Source organism: Ahaetulla prasina, chromosome 1, assembly GCF_028640845.1.
Source record: "Ahaetulla prasina isolate Xishuangbanna chromosome 1, ASM2864084v1, whole genome shotgun sequence".
NCBI lineage: Eukaryota > Metazoa > Chordata > Lepidosauria > Squamata > Colubridae > Ahaetulla > Ahaetulla prasina.
The window spans coordinates 110,625,613-110,642,811 of record NC_080539.1 but is presented as its reverse complement, the minus strand read 5'-3'; the positions used below and the strand labels follow the sequence as shown (position 1 = coordinate 110,642,811).

The following is a 17,199-nucleotide window of genomic DNA, read 5'->3' as shown; positions in this document are numbered from 1 at the left end:
TGACCATCATTTGTGTTGTAAATGTTGTACCTTGATGAATGTATCTTTTCTTTTATGTACACTGAGAGCATATGCACCAAGACAAATTCCTTGTGTGTTCAATCACACTTGGCCAATAAAAAAATCTATTCTATTCTATTCTATTCTATTCTCCTGGCAACTGCCTGGAGAAGCTAATGCAATTTTCTTGCCAATGATTTTGGAAGTGGCTTGCCCCTGTCTGCTTCCTAGGGCTAAGAGAGTTAAACCTGCTGGGTGATTTAAAGTCACCCAGCAGGTTTTGTGCCTTAGGCAGCACTAGTTTTTTGCCTTAGGCAGCACTAGAAGTCGTGCTCTCCCAGCTTCCAGCCTGGTGCCTTAAGCAATGCACCAAACTGTCTTCAACTTAAGTAGGCGTGGAAAATGACAATTAAAGAAGAGTATGTTGTTCCATCTCTTTCCTCTTCCTCTTAGCAACACCAAGTGAACCCCAAAAGCCTGCTGATCTCCCAAGAACCATATCTTCACATTTCCTCAATTGTTGCTGATATTATAGCACAGCATATCCCTCTCCAGCAGATTTTGCCCATTAACTCCAAAGGTTGCTAAACTAAAGCCAATCAAATTTAGAGTTTATATATCTCTTTGTTTTATCTGTTATCATTTCATTTCTATCATCTGCCTGCTTGCCTGCCTGCCTGCCTCTATTTGTCTGTCTGTCTGTCTATCTATCATCTATTTGTTTCTTTTGCAAACTGTTTTTTATTCCTTTTTCTGCAGCTTGATGTTGCATACTCTAAATGTGAATAGTGGACTGGGTATAGATATAGATACACCATATGTCTCTAGATATGCAGAGAGCCTGTATAATATATCGCTTAAAGTATTGCTCTAAGATAAATCACCAAATTCACAGCATTACTTTGGGTCATCTTCTCTCGACCCAACCTAATTAATAGGATGGTTGTTGGCAATATAATTATGGAAGTCACCTTAAGCCGGGGCTGGCTTAAATTGGGATTTTAATATTTAAATTTATTAATTTTAAACGGGTTTTTTTTTTAGTATGGTAAATTTTAATCATTGGGCTAATTTAAAATAAGTTTTTTTAAATCGTATTTTAAACTTGTATATTCTATTGTCGGTTTTATTATGCCTGTACACCGCCCTGAGTCCTTCGGGAGAAGGGCGGTATAAAAATCAAATCAAATCAAATAAATAAATAAATAAATAAATAAGCCATTTTAAGCTCTTAGGAGAAAGAGAAGATATGAATTTAATAACAAACAGATCACCCGGCAGCGGGAACAGAAAGGGAGAAGGGGGCGGTGTTCCCTTCTCCCTCTCTGTTCCCACTGCTGGGTGATCCCGTGCAAAGAAGGGGGCTAGCAGAGTGGGGAGAGTGCAAGGTTGCTGCTTCTGGGATGAGGGGACTCGGGAAGCGTCTGGGTCTGGCTCTCCTGGCTTCTCTTCCTCTTGCAGACAGCTTTCCCAGTCTAGCTTGACGTAGGCTTCCCAGGCCCCTGTCCATTTTCCCCCTGACAGCTGGACAAAGCTAGGCAAAAAGCCAGCCCTCACTGGCACCCAGCTTCACTGACAGTGGGCTTGGAAAGGGCAATTTGAGCTGTGCTGCCACCTACATCAAGCTAGACTGGGGAGGGAGAACGTGAGCGAGCCAGCGGTGCTTCCTTCCAGCCTTCAGCCAAAGCCCCGCGCCACACCAGGAGGCTGAAGTTAGAATTTCTGCCCCCCCTCTGACCTGCGAGTACCTTGGCAACAGAACTGTTTCTCTCTGCCCCCTTTTCCTGTTTTGTCTGATTGGTGCAGGGGGACAAACCTAGCTTTGCTGCCCGTTGCAGCTAGTAATCTCAAAGCTGAGAATGAATGTTTGTGTTGAAGCTAGCCCGGGTGCTAGACCAGTCCCCTGAAAACTCTGTCTCTCGAGGAGCCAGACCAAACTTTTGCAAGCCACTTGTTGAGACAGAGGGTGGGGTGGAGCTAATAGGTGGCCAAGCTAAGTTGCTCAGCCGGCTGGCAGGGAGGCAGGGCATCCCAACACCAGCAGTTCTGCAGGAAAAGAAACCACTTTTTTTTTTTTGCCAAGCCGAGCCGAGCCAACGCAGGGTCGCATTGTAGCTCCGTGTTGTAATGGGCTTCAGGAGGAGGACAGGATCCCGTCTCTCCCATTGTGAAGCGCGCAAGTGAAAAAGTTCACTCAATCAATTCCAACTTTGTGAGATCTTTTTCTTTCACAAGAAGTTGGAATCGATTGAGTGAAACGCAACAAAGAAATACGATTGGAGCTGGGCTGGGGCGATTGTGTGCATGCCCACAAAAAGGGCTCTGCGTGCCACGTCTAGCACGCTTGCCATAGGTTCACCATCATGGGTATAGGGTTTTTGACACCACATTTGTTCAGATTCTTTGTCCTTTTTTAATTGCCACTGGAATTTTTTAATATTTTAATGCACTTGTAAGATTTCAAAATGGCCAGCTTTTAAATAAAGACCTTTACATTTTAAGAGATAACCACAAGAGAAACATGAATGATCGTGGAGCTGTTATAAATATGCAGCTGTGCATATGCATAAAACCCTTTCCTGCAGTGCTAATTCCGTTGAAAATCCTCTTAAAACTTGGTTTATCAACTGAAATGATGCACACAAATAATAGCTATGTCAGTCAATAGTTCAATTTCCTGCCATATATGACCCTTAGCCCCAGTTGGCCATGATTGTGCCATAAGGAAATGTTAAATTCAATACACTACAGTGAAAAATGACCGTAAGTGCTCCTACAAATACCATATGTCCTGTTGCCTTAAGCGAGTCATTCTCTTTGCAGGCAAGTACAATATAATTAGCTTTTTATTATCATCCATCAACTTTCAAAGTAGTACACAAGTGGGTTTTGTGCCTGGGAGAGCACCATCATTTTCATGACAATTTCGTGGGGTAATCATAATGGGTGGAAGCAATTTGTGTTTATCTGCTGAAGAAAAGATATCTGCCAGAGGAATGGATTTACTCTTTCCCTGCAGGCTTCAGCACCCCTAATTCTACTTTGGGGACTTGGGATCCTCTGGAACAGATTTTCAAAGCTATGTAGGGGAGAGGGAAAGGAGAGAATGGAAGAATGCAGCATACTTGGAGATCTACTCATTAAATATAGTCACAACAGATGTAATATACTGATTTTGATTTCTCTTGAACTGGATATTCATACATCACCATAACTTGTATTTAAGATCTCAACAAAAACATAAACATATTGTTGCACATTTTTGATATATGGGGAGAACATTTTCCCCTAAATACCTTTGCAAAAATCATGAGAATAATATTACTATTATTGAACAGGAAATCATATTTTTGTGGTGCAAGGGCAGTGAGGTGCCCAAAAAGGCCTATCAATAGGCAACAAGTTGAACTTTGGTGATCCAAGTCCCTAAAGAATAAAGGAATTAACACTGAACATGATACTGTCTATCATAAACAATTTGGCAACTGCCAAATGAATTAGTCTTTGGTAAACCCGCTTAGTGTGCTGCAACACAATGGTTTGTTATCTTCTTTAATTAAAACCTATTTTCTTTTCTTCTGTCACTGCCCTTCCTCAAATTTTAATAGCTTGCAACTAATCAGATAAAGTGTTAGGCTTTTATAAATTGAAAGTGGTGTAAATCACCCACTGTTTTTTCACAAATGAAAGCAATGATTGCCTCCATAAAGCAGAATAACAGAAGAATGAGAGAATTCATCTTAAGTCTTAAGAGAATATATTTTATCTAGGAAACCTAGGAAAGGAATTGGTCCTTTTTTTAAGTAGTGGATTTTAACCGATTCCCGAGAAACACAATGAAATAAAAATGAAACTCAAATTTAACTTCATGTTCCATCTCTCAGCAAAAATTGATTTGGAACAGAATATTTTCTCCCTATCTCCTATGGGTGTTTCATATTACAAATTGAATTGTTCACCTTCAGACTTCACTAAAGTTATAATTACCTGTAGCTTTTTCTTTCTTTTCCATCTTTCCAGGTTCTTCATATTTGCTTTTCTTTTCAGGTTTTTCCCTTTTTTCAACTTTTTCATGTCTTTCAGGTTTTTCTTTGTGTATCACTATAAGCAAATAAATATATTTAGATATACAGTTAAAAATGTCATCTTACCAAAATAGTGCAATTACATTTTCTGAATTACTATTGACATTGGTCTCATTTTGCTACATTATTCTGCTACACTTTCCCTTCTGTTCATGATCATGTAGTACATGGGTGTCAAACTCAAGGCCTGCAGGCCGCATCCGGTCCACAGGGTGCTTAGATGTGGCCCATGGGACTGCCCTGGAAATAGAGACGTACCGGCCCATGGTGCTTCTGCCAGCAAAAATGGAGCCCGGGAGGCCCTCCCAAGCTCCATTTTCACTGGAAAAGAGCTGCAGGAGGCTGTCGCAGCCAAAAACGGAGCCCAAGAGGGCTACGCGCGGCCCTCGTGAACTCTGGTAACAGTAACAGAATTGGAAGGGACCTTGGAGGTCATCTAGACCAATCCCATGCTCACGCAGGAGACCTGTACTAGCGATTCGAACCGTTGAACTGCCAACCTTTCTGATTGACAAGCTCAGTGTCTTAGCCACTGAGCCATCTAGTCAGGTGCTAGCAAACCAAACTACTAGCAAAAGTGGCATTTGATCACACAAGTGATGTCGAGCTGGCCACACCCACCCTGGCCCCCTGAGGTAAAACACAACCCTGATGCAGCCTCGATGAAATCGAGTTTGACATCCCTGATGTAATATGCACAGGATTTCTACAGAAATCCTATTCACAGAAGTTACTCCTTATTGCTCATTCAATTTATTGGTTTGTGAAATGTTCCTCAATACTGTCAACAGTATAAATCAGTACAAAAAGGTGGCACTATGATCAATATATTTCCAAATAAATCAACTGAAGTCTGATTCTAAAATGTTGAATTTTTATTAAAGAAGGATCCAGTGAGCTTTGCCATTTATTACAGAGGAACATTAATATGCCATTCTCTATAGAAATCAGTATCTGTGGTAGATTTGCAGCAGCACAGAGCCACAAATATAGTAAAAAGTTAAATTTAATTTTTTTCAAAACCCAAGGCAAAGAATACCAGAAATTTGTTTCTAATTCTGACTAACAGAATGCAAATTGTTGGAAGATATTCAGGAATGTGAATGTATTCTAACCATCCAATGACAGACATTCATCAGAAAGCTAATAATCCTTCTTCTAAATCTAGTCTTGTTATTGTTTTCTCATTTCCTCTTTCAGTTCTTCTTCACTTGATTAGAAATTAAAACCAGATATTGTTCCTTTGCTGTTGATTCAAGCTCTCTATGGTCTTCATCATACTGTAGTTGAGAAAGAGGGAGTTTATTTTTTCCTCTTGCAATAGTAAAGTTTTTCCATTTTGTTAGGAAGCAACGATGAGATCCTGTGAGATCTCATCTTATCTGTTGGAAAAACTGACAATTCACATTTCTAAAAAGAGCAGAAACTGTTCTAGTACTGTTTTGGTTGGGTCTATGACAATTCATCGCGGGTAACTCGCCACAGCCAACTCACCATGGGACAACTTGCTGCAGGACAAGAGTTATACTAATATCGAAGAAAAGGTGGAATAGAAACATTAAAAAAAGGATGCAAAAAGGAGGAACAGAATGAAATGCAAATGCCAAAAATTAAAATATTTTTTTTTTTTTTAAATAATTAAACAATTTAACAATTCAGTTAAAGTTGTCCCATGGCTGTGGCGAGTTGTCCTGCAGCGAGTTGCCTGCAGCGGCAAGTTGGCTGTAGCAATTTGGCCATGGCAAGTTGGCTGCAGTGAGTTGACTGCATCAAGTAGTCCCATTCTGGTTTTGGTCCCTTAAACTTCAGCAATGGATTATACACTCTACTATGCCAAAAAGCAATCACAAGGTTAACCTGATTATCAAGATTATGATCAGTGGTTCGTTCTCACCTTTAGTAAGTTCCCTTTTTTGAGGTTTTTCTACTTTTTCAAGCTTTTTGGTCTTCTCTACTTTTTTAGGCTTCTCGTATTTCTCAGGTTTCTCTTTGTGAATTTCTATGAATAACAATATTAATACATTGACATTTCTAAGTGATCTACAGTTTAGAAGAGTAACATGAAATAATGTTATTGAATACAGATGTAAAACTGCCCTTTTGAAGTATAATACTCATGCATAACAAAGTTGAGTTAACCAATGAGATTCAACACAAATATTAGACTAGATTCTATCCATTGTACTGTACCAGTTTGGAAAATTTAATTACATCAGAGTAAAAGTGGTTATATCACATCACATGTAGGTCAACCATAGTTCCATATTGAGTAGGAGTTATAAAAGCAGTGTCTACATGCCTTCACCTCCCTACTTGTAGGCGTTACATATGAAGGATTTTATTGGATCCCATCAGCATGTAGTATAGATACATAGAGAATAGAGGCATCATGGTGGGATTTCCCCTGCCCCCATCCATGTGGAAGTTGTGGGAGCTTCATAACTTGAGACTTTCAAGAAAAGATTGGACTGCCATTTGTCAGAAATGGTATAGGGTCCCCTGCTTGAGCGGGGGGTTGGACTAGATGACCTATAAGGTCCCTTCCAACTCTGTTAATCTGTTAAATGAGTTTATTGTAGGTGTGACAAAATGGATACTTCTACATTGCTATCATTTGTTTTCAATACCTTAGAGCCACGATGGTACAGTGGTTACAATGCAGTATTGCCGGCTAACTTGCCCACATACAGGAATTCAATCCTGACCAGCTGAAGGTTGAATCAGCCTTCCATCCTTCCAAGGTCAGTAAAATGAGGACTGTTGGGGGCAATATGCTGGATTGTAAACTTCTCAGAAAGTGCTGTAAAGCACTATGGAATGGCATATAAGCAGTGGTGGGATTCAAGTAATTTAACAACTGGTTCTCTGCCCTAATGATTTCTTCCAACAACCAGTTTGCCAAACTGCTCAGAAAGTTAACAACCGGTTCTCTCGAAGTGGTGTAAACCAGCTGAATCCCACCACTGCATATAATTGCTATTGCTATAATTACTCTCTGTTGCATAATCTAACTTTTTATATAACATCAGTATGCTGATTTGCTAGCTCAATGCATTGCCATTTACCAATGCAACTTTCTATTCTTAACAAAAAACCATATTGCCTGCCAAGTAAAGTTTTTATTTTTGGAAGTTAGTTCAGCTTCAAGGACATGAATTAACAATGGGGTGTTCTTTAAACAAATACACATCTTCAGGATGCATTGCATTTTTAAATCAAGCTATCTAGGGGACTATTTTCTGTGGACGTACAGAATCAACACCCACAAACAGCTGCTCGCTCACCCACAGTGTCATTCCTGTTTATGTGCTTAAGATTCTTAAATTTGTTCTGAAACTAGTGAGAAAATTGTTCAGCTCATTAAGGAAATGGTTTCTAGCTTGACAAAGAAAAAACACTTTTGTGTCCTCAAACAATATTCCTTATTACATAAGGCTAAACTTATTTGATGAAGCAAATACAAGTAGAAACAACGCATTCCCTATTTCTTTCCTTTTTACTAAAATTCCTATGCTGACTGGAAATGTTGAGAATTTCATCTGGTGACTACAAAATTGGAGAAAATGGGTTGATGGGGGTTTTTTTTCCAGTAGAAATTAATTCTATATCTACTTACTAAGCAGATGACTCCATGCACTGTTATGATCACAAAGATTCTGTATATGATAGTATACTAGTGAATTAACCTGTAAGTTGTTATGCCTCTGTGGTTTGACTTGATGAGGATGACAATTGCTCTTTTTTCTTTGGAACTGTTCTATTTCAGATCAGCAACATAAGAGACCTAAGGCCACCTACAAGTCCTGAGGTTCCCTCCAATGAATGCCAAAATATCAGTGGCACAGCTATTTGTAATTTTATGATAGGCTATGGCCACCAATTTGTTGGAATTGGAATTGGTCTATCATATCAGGGTTGTAAAACTCTGGATGACTCATTGATGGCAGCAGAACATTAGTAACCATATCTCAGTCCAACAATTCCTCCAGCAGCTTATCTGTGCTATAGGTACAGTAAAGGATGAGTAGATAGCCACCCTAGTGCCTGCAGCTATAAAGCCTCACTGGGCACTCTCTGTTGGCCACTCCTTGGCCCACTAACAAAAATCAACAACTTGCATATCTTGGTTGCTAAAATATTATCAACAGCAAAGAGAGGTTTTTTTACAATCTAATGATCATCATTGTTTTTACACCCAATATCTGGTAGCCTAGGAAATATGCAAAGCTATCTGCTATTTATTTTTTAATTGTATTATTTTATTTATTTGTATCCTAACTTGATTATTTTTATGAATAAAAAAAAGGCATCAAACATATCCAACACAGTTTCCTACTCCTATTCTGGTGCCTTAACAAATAGAACAAATTCACTTAGCTGCTGTAGGGGTTTTTAAGCACTTGAAGGATATGATATACATTTTATAATAAATAAAAATAAATATCTGATGAATAACCCATTCCCCACAATTTGTTGTTTAATTTATTATTCATAAGACACCAGGTGGCTGTTGCTATAACAGCTTATTCCCTGAAATAAAATATACTGACCTCAGTATGATTTCTACGTATAGTAGCTATTTACAATTTCCCCACCAATACAAAATGCTAAAGTTAAATCATATCAAAGTCTTAAACAGTCATCTAATAAGAGCATTAGAAATGCATGTGTGTGAGCATATACACAAAGAGATACACAAAGAAACATACACACACACACACATGTATTCTAAACAAATAAATGCTTTATCTAAACCCCTGATATTCTCATGGCCTGTGAATACTCAGTGTCACCAAGGAAGAGTTGTCAAAATGTATAATCATCACTGGAACTTGAGGTTTCTTATTTTGCCAACACCTGCTGTGCTAGATGAGAATTTAGCCTGAAGTTATGCCTCTTTCCATGTCCTTATGAGGAACTAATGGTCACTGTTCTACAGATTGAGATTAGCATACTGTGCAATAACCAGGATACCAAGATCCAAAGAGCAGAGCTTTCAAACTAATTACCACATTGCCATCCAAAACTGAGCGGTAGAAAAATATATTTATTCATTACATAAACTAATCTACATTCCACTTTACTTAGCAAGTTAAGTTACTGCTTCATAGAGACATCAAGGCAGCACTTTCTTGCCTTTGGCCAATAGAAGCACATACAGCATATAACACTGAGATATATATTCATGTGTGTGTGTTCTGCGTGTGTCTGTGGGAGTTTAGTTTATGTGCGTGTGTAAGTGTGTGTGTGTGGAGAGAGAGAGAGAGAGAGAGAGAAAATGGCTCTAAAAACGATACACATGAAATGAAAGCTTTCTTTTTTTTTCATAAAAAAGTTTTATTTTTACAAACAGCTCATCCAATGTACAGCTCATCCAATGTACAGTTATATACAATTAGTCGGCTTGCCCAGTCACCACCACCCCTTTTTAACACTCTTCCCTCTTCTACCTTCTTTTACTTTCCAGACCTTCCTCTCCTTCTCTTATCTACATCCTCTCCTCCCTCCACCCTACACCTTCCTTCTCCCTCTTCTACCCCTCTTCCTTCCTCTTCTCCTCTTTCCTACCTCCTACTCTCTCCTCTTTTCTCCCTCCCCACCGTTCTAAAATGGTAACTGGGCAGACCCGACCCTACATTAATTATATTTATACATCTTCAATAATCCCTGTACATTAACCATCACTCCATCTCTACCCTCAACCCCCCAATTCCCCTCCCCCTTACCCCCCACCCCGACTTCCCAGAACAAAATGCAGGGTATCAAAACTAACAATCATAATCCAAAATAATTCCTAAATTATAATCTCTAGTCACTCCACACATAATCACACTCTCAATTCCCCTCTCCTTCAGAAATATATCTAATACAAAATATTTCCTAAATTTACTCATATGCTATTCAATATTTTTTTATCTGATACTTATTTTGAATATAATCAATCCACATTTTCCATTCTAAAATACATTTTTCTTGTGTATAGTCTTTCAAGTAAGCAGAAATTTTTGCCATTTCTGCCAGATTTGATACTTTGTCCATTCTTCAATTGTAGGTAATTCTTCTTTCTTCCAATATTGAGCAATCAAAAGTCTTGCGGCTGTTATTAAGTTCAAAATCAATTTAGTCTCTATAGCTGTACAATCCATAATTATTCCTAGTAGAAAGAACTGCGGAGTAAACTTAATCTTCTTTTTCAAAATATTCTGCATGATCCACCATACTTTAATCCAGTGTTTCTCAAATAGTGGGGCGCGCCCCCCAAGGGGGGCGTGAGGTCCCATAAAGGGGGGCGCGTTTGACCTCGGCAAACACTGTCATAACAAGCTAAGCCCCGTGTTTATGTCTCTGTATCCAATCAGAGAACAACGGGAGCATCTGATTGGCTGTCCAAAACCCTTGTGACACGAGCCTGTCGGAGCCATCTTTAGTGTGGGACGTCCGTCCACACTTACTTTGTTGCCCGACAGATGTGCGCATTATTTTTTTTAATAATGATACTATTTACAGTTGCGTGGGGGGCACAAAAAATGTTTTCTTCTTCCTAGGGGGGCATGACAGAAAATAATTGAGAAGCACTGCTTTAATCCAAAATGCTTTAACTTTTTTACAAGTCCACCATATATGGTAATAAGTGGCATCTTCACAATCGCGTCTCCAACATTTAGCCTGTACATTAGGATACATTCATGACAACTTTGGGGTCTAAATGCCAACTATAAAACATCTTATAAAAATTTTCTCTCATATTTTGCGCTTGTGTAAATTTAACATTCCTCACCCAAATTCTTTCCCAAGTTTCCAACATTATTGGTTGCTGAAAATTTTGTGCCCACTTAATCATACAATCCTTAACCAATTCAGTCTCTGAGTCTATTTCTACTAATACATTATACAACCTCTTAATATGCTGGCCTTGATCTCTCATTTGTTTTAACAAATTATCCTCAGTTTGCTTAACACCTATTTTTTGATCTAATTTCCATCTAGCTTGTAATTGTCCATATTGGAACCATGTATAATTTTTCCCTTCTTCCCCCATCTTTTCTCTGGATTTTAATTGTAATTCCCCCTTTTCCATACAAAGAAGTTCTTTATAGGTAACTACCTCCATCTTTTGATATATATTTATATTTTCTATCATGTGTCTCAGGATTGCCCATATTGGAATCTTTCCATCTAATTTATATTGATATTTCCTCCAGACCCTCAATAATGCATTTCTAATTATATTATTTTTAAATATTTTATCTACTTTCTTATCATATAATAAATAGGCATGCCACCCATATAACAAACCATAACCTTCTATATTCAAAAATCTTTCCTCAGTTAAATTAATCCAATCAGTAATTAATGATAAGACAATTGCTTCATAATACAATTTTAAATTAGGCATTTTAAGACCCCCCCTTTCCCTTGTATCCTGCATTATTTTTAATTTTATTCTTGGTTTTTTGCCCATCCATACAAAGTTATTAATCCCCTTTTGCTATTCCTGTAATTTGATATCATTCTTAAGTACCGGTATCATTTGAAACAAAAATAGAAACCTGGGCAAAACATTCATTTTTATAGCCGCTATTCTTCCCAGCAAGGATAGTTGTAACTTCTTCCAATTCTCCATTTCTTTCCATACCTTCTGCCACAATACCTCATAATTATTTTTGTATAATTTGACATTTGAAGCTGTAATATATATTCCTAAATATTTAACCTTTTTAACGATTTCAAAACCTGTAGTTCTTTCTAACTCTTCTTTTTGTTGTATATTCATATTTTTAGTTATCATCTTTGTCTTTTGCTGATTCACCTTAAATCCAGATACTTTACCATACTGACCAATTATATCTTTTAAACCAGTAGCTGAGTATATTGGTTGGGATACAGTAACAACCAAGTCATTTGCAAAAGCTCTTAATCTATAATCTTGATGTTTAACTCTAATTCCCTTTATTCGATCGGAACCACGTATTTTATTTACGCCAATTGCCTGACCTTCGGACCTTTCGCTGGGAACTGAAAACTTATTTATTTATCCAAGCGGGACTGGCCTGATTTTTAAATTCTAAATTTTAAATTTTTTTAAATTTTTAATTGTAATTTTACTGGGTATTTTATATGGTCAATTGGACGGTTTTAATTTCGGCCTTTGATTGAATAAGCTTTTTAATTGTTATTTTAATATGTATATTAATTGTTTTAAATGAAGGCTGTACACCGCCCTGAGTCCTTCGGGAGAAGGGCGGTATAAAAGTTTAATTAAATAATTAAATAAATAAATAAATTCAGAAGAAATTCTAAAGTTAAAATAAAAAGTAATGGGGACAGGGGACATCCCTGTCTCGTCCCTTTCCCAATTTTAAAAGTTTCTGTTAACCCACCATTTACTATTATTTGTGCTGTTTGCTTCTGATATATTGCTTTAATTGCATGGATAAAATAATCCCCAAATTGCATTTTTTCTATTACTTTAAACAAAAACTGCCAATCCAATCTATCAAAAGCTTTTTCAGCATCCAAAAAAAAGAATGCCGCTGAGACTTGGTTGTTTCGTTCCAAATATTCAAGTAAATTTACAATTTACCTCACATTATATCTCATCTGCCTACCCTTAATAAATCCTGACTGATCATTATGAATTATTTGATTCATCACTGGCATTAATCTATTAGCAAGTATCTTGGCAAATATCTTTTAATCAGTATTTAAAAGTGATATAGGCCTATAATTCTCTGCTTTAATACCATCTCAATCTTCCTTCGGTATTAACGAAATAAAGGCTGTCCTCCATGAAGGGGGAACATCCCCTCCCATTTGAATTTTATTAAATAACTCTTTAAGTGGTTCAACCATCTCATTTTGTAAATTTTTATAATAAACAGCTGTTAAACCATCTGTACCTGGTGCTTTACCGATTTTAAGTTGCTTAATTGCTAACAAAATTTCCTCTGAAGTAATTAATTGATTCAGTTCTTCTCTTTGATTTTCTGTAAGCTCACAAATATTTTGTTGTTGTAAATATCTTTCTATCTCTGTATCATCAATCATATCCCTAGTATATAACTTACTATAACTTTTTTAATCAAGTTCTTTTGATAAACTTCCTTACCCCTATATTCTATTTTATCAATCGTTCGTGATTTCTGTTTTTTCCTTATTAAATAGGCAAGCCATCTTCCTGGCTTATTGGCATTATTAAACGTATTATGTTTTACATATTATAAATTAATTGCTACTTGATCTGCCATCAACATGTTAAACTGACCTCTTAATATATTTATTGATTCTTTTATTTTACTATTTCCTGAGCTATTTATCAATAACTGTTCTTTCTTTTTAATTTCCTCTTCCAATTCCTTTTTCTTTTTCTGCAATTTATTTTTGTATTTAATATTCATTTGTATAAGATTTCCTCTCATATAAGCCTTGCTAGCTTCCCAAATCATCTCTATAGATGTCTCTTTTTTCATATTCATAATAAAAAATTCTTTCATTTGCTTTTTACATTCATTTACATTTTGTTCATATTTAAACAAATTCTCATTCAACCTCCATGATCTCCTAGCCTCCTTTTCCCGATCAAATTCAATCCAAACCGGACTATGATCAGATAGAGTTCTTGAACAAATCTTAGTCTTCTTCACTCTAGAATACAAATCATTAGAAATCAAAATAAAATCAATCCTTGAAAATGATTGATGCCTGTCAGAAAAGAAGGTAAAATCCCTCTCTTCTGTATTATGTTCTCTCCAAATATCTCTTAATTCCAAGTCCTCCATCATTTCAAAAAAAGCCTTTGGTAATTTCACCTGGCTTGACATCTTCCTTAAACTTTTTTTGTCTTTTTGAGTATCCAACACACCATTCCAATCACCCATTAATATATATGATTTATAATCCCAAAATACTATTCTTTTATGTAAACACTTGAAAAAATTTTCTTGTTGTTGATTCGGAGCATAAACTCCTATTAATAATGTCTTCTTTCCCTCCAACAAAAGTTCAATAGCAATGTATCTTCCTTGCTTATCCACCTCAATTAATTTTGCTGATATATCCTTCTTTATATATATAACTAAACCGTTTTTTTTTCCAAAGAGGAGGCAACAAAATGTACTCCCAGTTTTGAGTTTATCAAATATTTCTGGTCTAAAGATCTAATATGTGTTTCTTGTAAACAGGTAATGTCATTTTTAAATTGTTTCAAATAATGAAATACTTTCCTTCTCTTCTGTGGTGAATTCAAACCATTAACATTCCAAGATAATAGTTTAATTGCCATTATCGGCCAAAGGAAACTTTTGGAACACCAGCCGCAGATCACATTTTGCTTTAGGCCTTGCTCCTCCCACTGTTTCCATTGTAGTAGTTGCCAGTTGTTGTTGTGCCTTCATCTCTTGTTCCTTGCGTTTAGCAGCAGCTCTTGTCAGCCTTTGTTCCTTTGAATCTGAACCCGTCGTAGGTATTTCCAACACTTGTAATAAATCTTCTTCCATCACAATCTGTTCTTGTACCTGCTTCACTTCTCTTTCCTTCACTTCAGCCTCCCTTCTTCTAGCTTCCAATGGGGGAAGACTTCCAACTTTTAATGCCTCAACATAAAATTCTCTTGCTTTTCCAACTGTATTGAGACGATGTACTTTCCCTGCATAATATACTATTATACCAGTTGGAATATCCCATCTATATTCAATCTGACATTTTTTAAGTTCATTCACCAGGAAGGCAAATTCCTTCCTAGCCCTTAACATTTTTGGTGGAATTTCCTTTAATATTAAAATATCTTGACCAGCAACCTGTATCTTCTCCCCCTTATATGAGGCTTGCAGAATCTGATTTCTCACTGTTCTATTTGTAAAATAAATAACAACATCCCTTGGCAACTTTTTTTGCCTTGCTATCCAAGAATTCACACGATATATTTTATCAATTTGATAAGCCACATCTGCTGGATGGACTGCTAATATCTCAGCAAATACTTCAGAAAAAATTTCCCTTAAATTCTCTTCTTTATTCTCTTTCAAGCCACGGATTCTTAAAGCAAATTCCGTATTTCTATATTGTATCAAAACTATTTCATCATCTGTTTTTTTCATTTTACTTTGAAATTCATCCATTTTATTTTCTAATTTTGAGTTAAGTTGCTTGATTTCTTCAACTTCCTCTTCTAATAAAATCACATTTGTTGCCAAACTTTGTACTGCAATTACAAATCCTTCTTTAACTTCTTTATTTCCCACTTGAATTTCTAATATCTGCTCTTTCATTTCAGACATCTCATCAGTTATTACTTTAAATTTTTCTTGTATAAAGTCTTTTAAGTTCTCTTGTAACGCCTCTAAATTCAATGTTCTAGTCTCTGCTGTATGAGCTGGAGAGGCAACAGCTGATGAAATTCCAGAGCCGTTTGTTACAGTAGACTTTAATTGTTTGGCTGCCATCTTCTATAAAATTATTTATTTATTTATTTATTTCCAACTTAATATTCACTTTAAATCTTCTGAGAAGCACAGTCTTTTAAAGCAATATTTAAAAATCTCCCCTCGATTCTATCAGCAGGCAGCAAAGAACATGCAAAGTAGCAAATAACATGCAATTTACCAGCAGCAGACAGCAAGCAATAAAAGTATCACTTTCGCTTTCCACTCATTAGCTTGTTAACAATTTGCCTCCATTTTCTTGCTATTTCTTTGCTATTGTTACAAAGTAACGGGGAATTGGCTTGGCTACTTGCATAAAGTTCTCCCACTTTCGTTCTGTCCGGTATAATCCTTTATTGTCCAAAATAAATCTTGGCGTTTGGTCGTGGTGATTGGTTCCACCAAAGCAGAAAAATCCTCGGATCTGGAGCACTTCGGGTTGCTGGAGGGAACTTAACCCTTCAAACCCCTTTTTTCTCAGGGGCTTTAGGGAAGTTCTACCTCTACCCTGCAGCTCACCTCCTCTTCTTCTCCCAAAGAGGGGGTTTTTTGAACCGCTGGACGGCAGATTTAAGCTGTCCTAGTGATTCCACATAATCCAGAGGTTGATGATCGTAAAGATCACCACCATCACCTACGGTGCCAAACAGGAAGTCCATGAAATGAAAGCTTTCAAGTTTAACCTAGAATTCTAGTTTAGAAACTAAACTAAATTTAGTTTAGAAACTAAACTAAATGCCGACTCTGACATGATCTGTGTTTAACACACAGAATCATCTATTGTAATATCCTTCCTGTAAAAGACTACTTCAGCTTCAATCGCAACAATACAAGAGCAAACAATAGATTTAAACTTAATGTCAACCGCTTCAAACTTGATTGCAGAAAATATGACTTTTGTAACAGAGTTGTTAATGCTTGGAACTCACTACCTGACTCTATAGTCTCTACTCAAAACCCCAAAATCTTCAACCAAAAACTGTCTACTATTGACCTCACCCCATTCCTAAGAGGACTATAAGGGGTGTGCATAAGAGCACAAAAGTGCCTACTGTTCCTGTCCTATTGTTCTCTTCATTATAGTATTATATGCATACTTTTACTTACACTTTTACTTATATATACTTTTTCTCTCATGGTGGATTATTGTTTATGTTGATGATTGTATATACTGTTGTGACAAAATAAAAAAAATTTCTAGTATTGTGAGATTAGTTTAAAGTAGACCAATCTTAACATTTTCATTTTCACTTACTTTCATCTTTTAACATCAACCTTGATTTGCAATTTTAAAGTCCAAGTCAAGTTTTATTTATCTGAACATAAGCCACACCAATCAGAGTAAAATAATAAAGAATCAAAGATTATCACATGTTCTAAATTCTGTTAAAACTCTAAGACACCATTCACACTGACCACAGACGTTCCCATGTAAGCTTACACATTTCCTGAGATTGTTCAAGTGAAGTGTGCAAAACTATTTATATAAAAGGTAAAACAAAATTGTACATAACATTTATATAGGCTAGCATAAAATCTATAACCAATGGTTTACTTAGATCCAAGATTGTAAAATTGTGGGCTGAATCTCTACTTAGTGTTTCAGCTGTAAGCTGTTTCACTTTAATTTTCACAATATAAGGTGTAACAATTTTAACAATCCTTTTCTGCTTTAAGCAGAATGTGGATCTTCT

At 36.5% G+C, this 17,199-nt stretch overlaps 1 protein-coding gene across 32 annotated transcripts in view; it reads right to left on the bottom strand.

Annotated features, from left to right (window-relative positions):
- Positions 1–17,199, bottom strand: part of TRDN (triadin) — a 259,912-nt gene that overhangs the window by 189,489 nt on the left and 53,224 nt on the right. For all 32 annotated transcript variants that reach the window (XM_058172483.1, XM_058172492.1, XM_058172547.1 and 29 more), the window contains exons 8-9: positions 5,980–6,084; positions 3,988–4,101 (exon numbers count right to left, since the gene is read on the bottom strand). In XM_058172483.1, the coding sequence (XP_058028466.1) occupies positions 3,988–4,101; positions 5,980–6,084 (219 nt within the window). The remainder of the gene's footprint in view (positions 1–3,987; positions 4,102–5,979; positions 6,085–17,199) is intronic.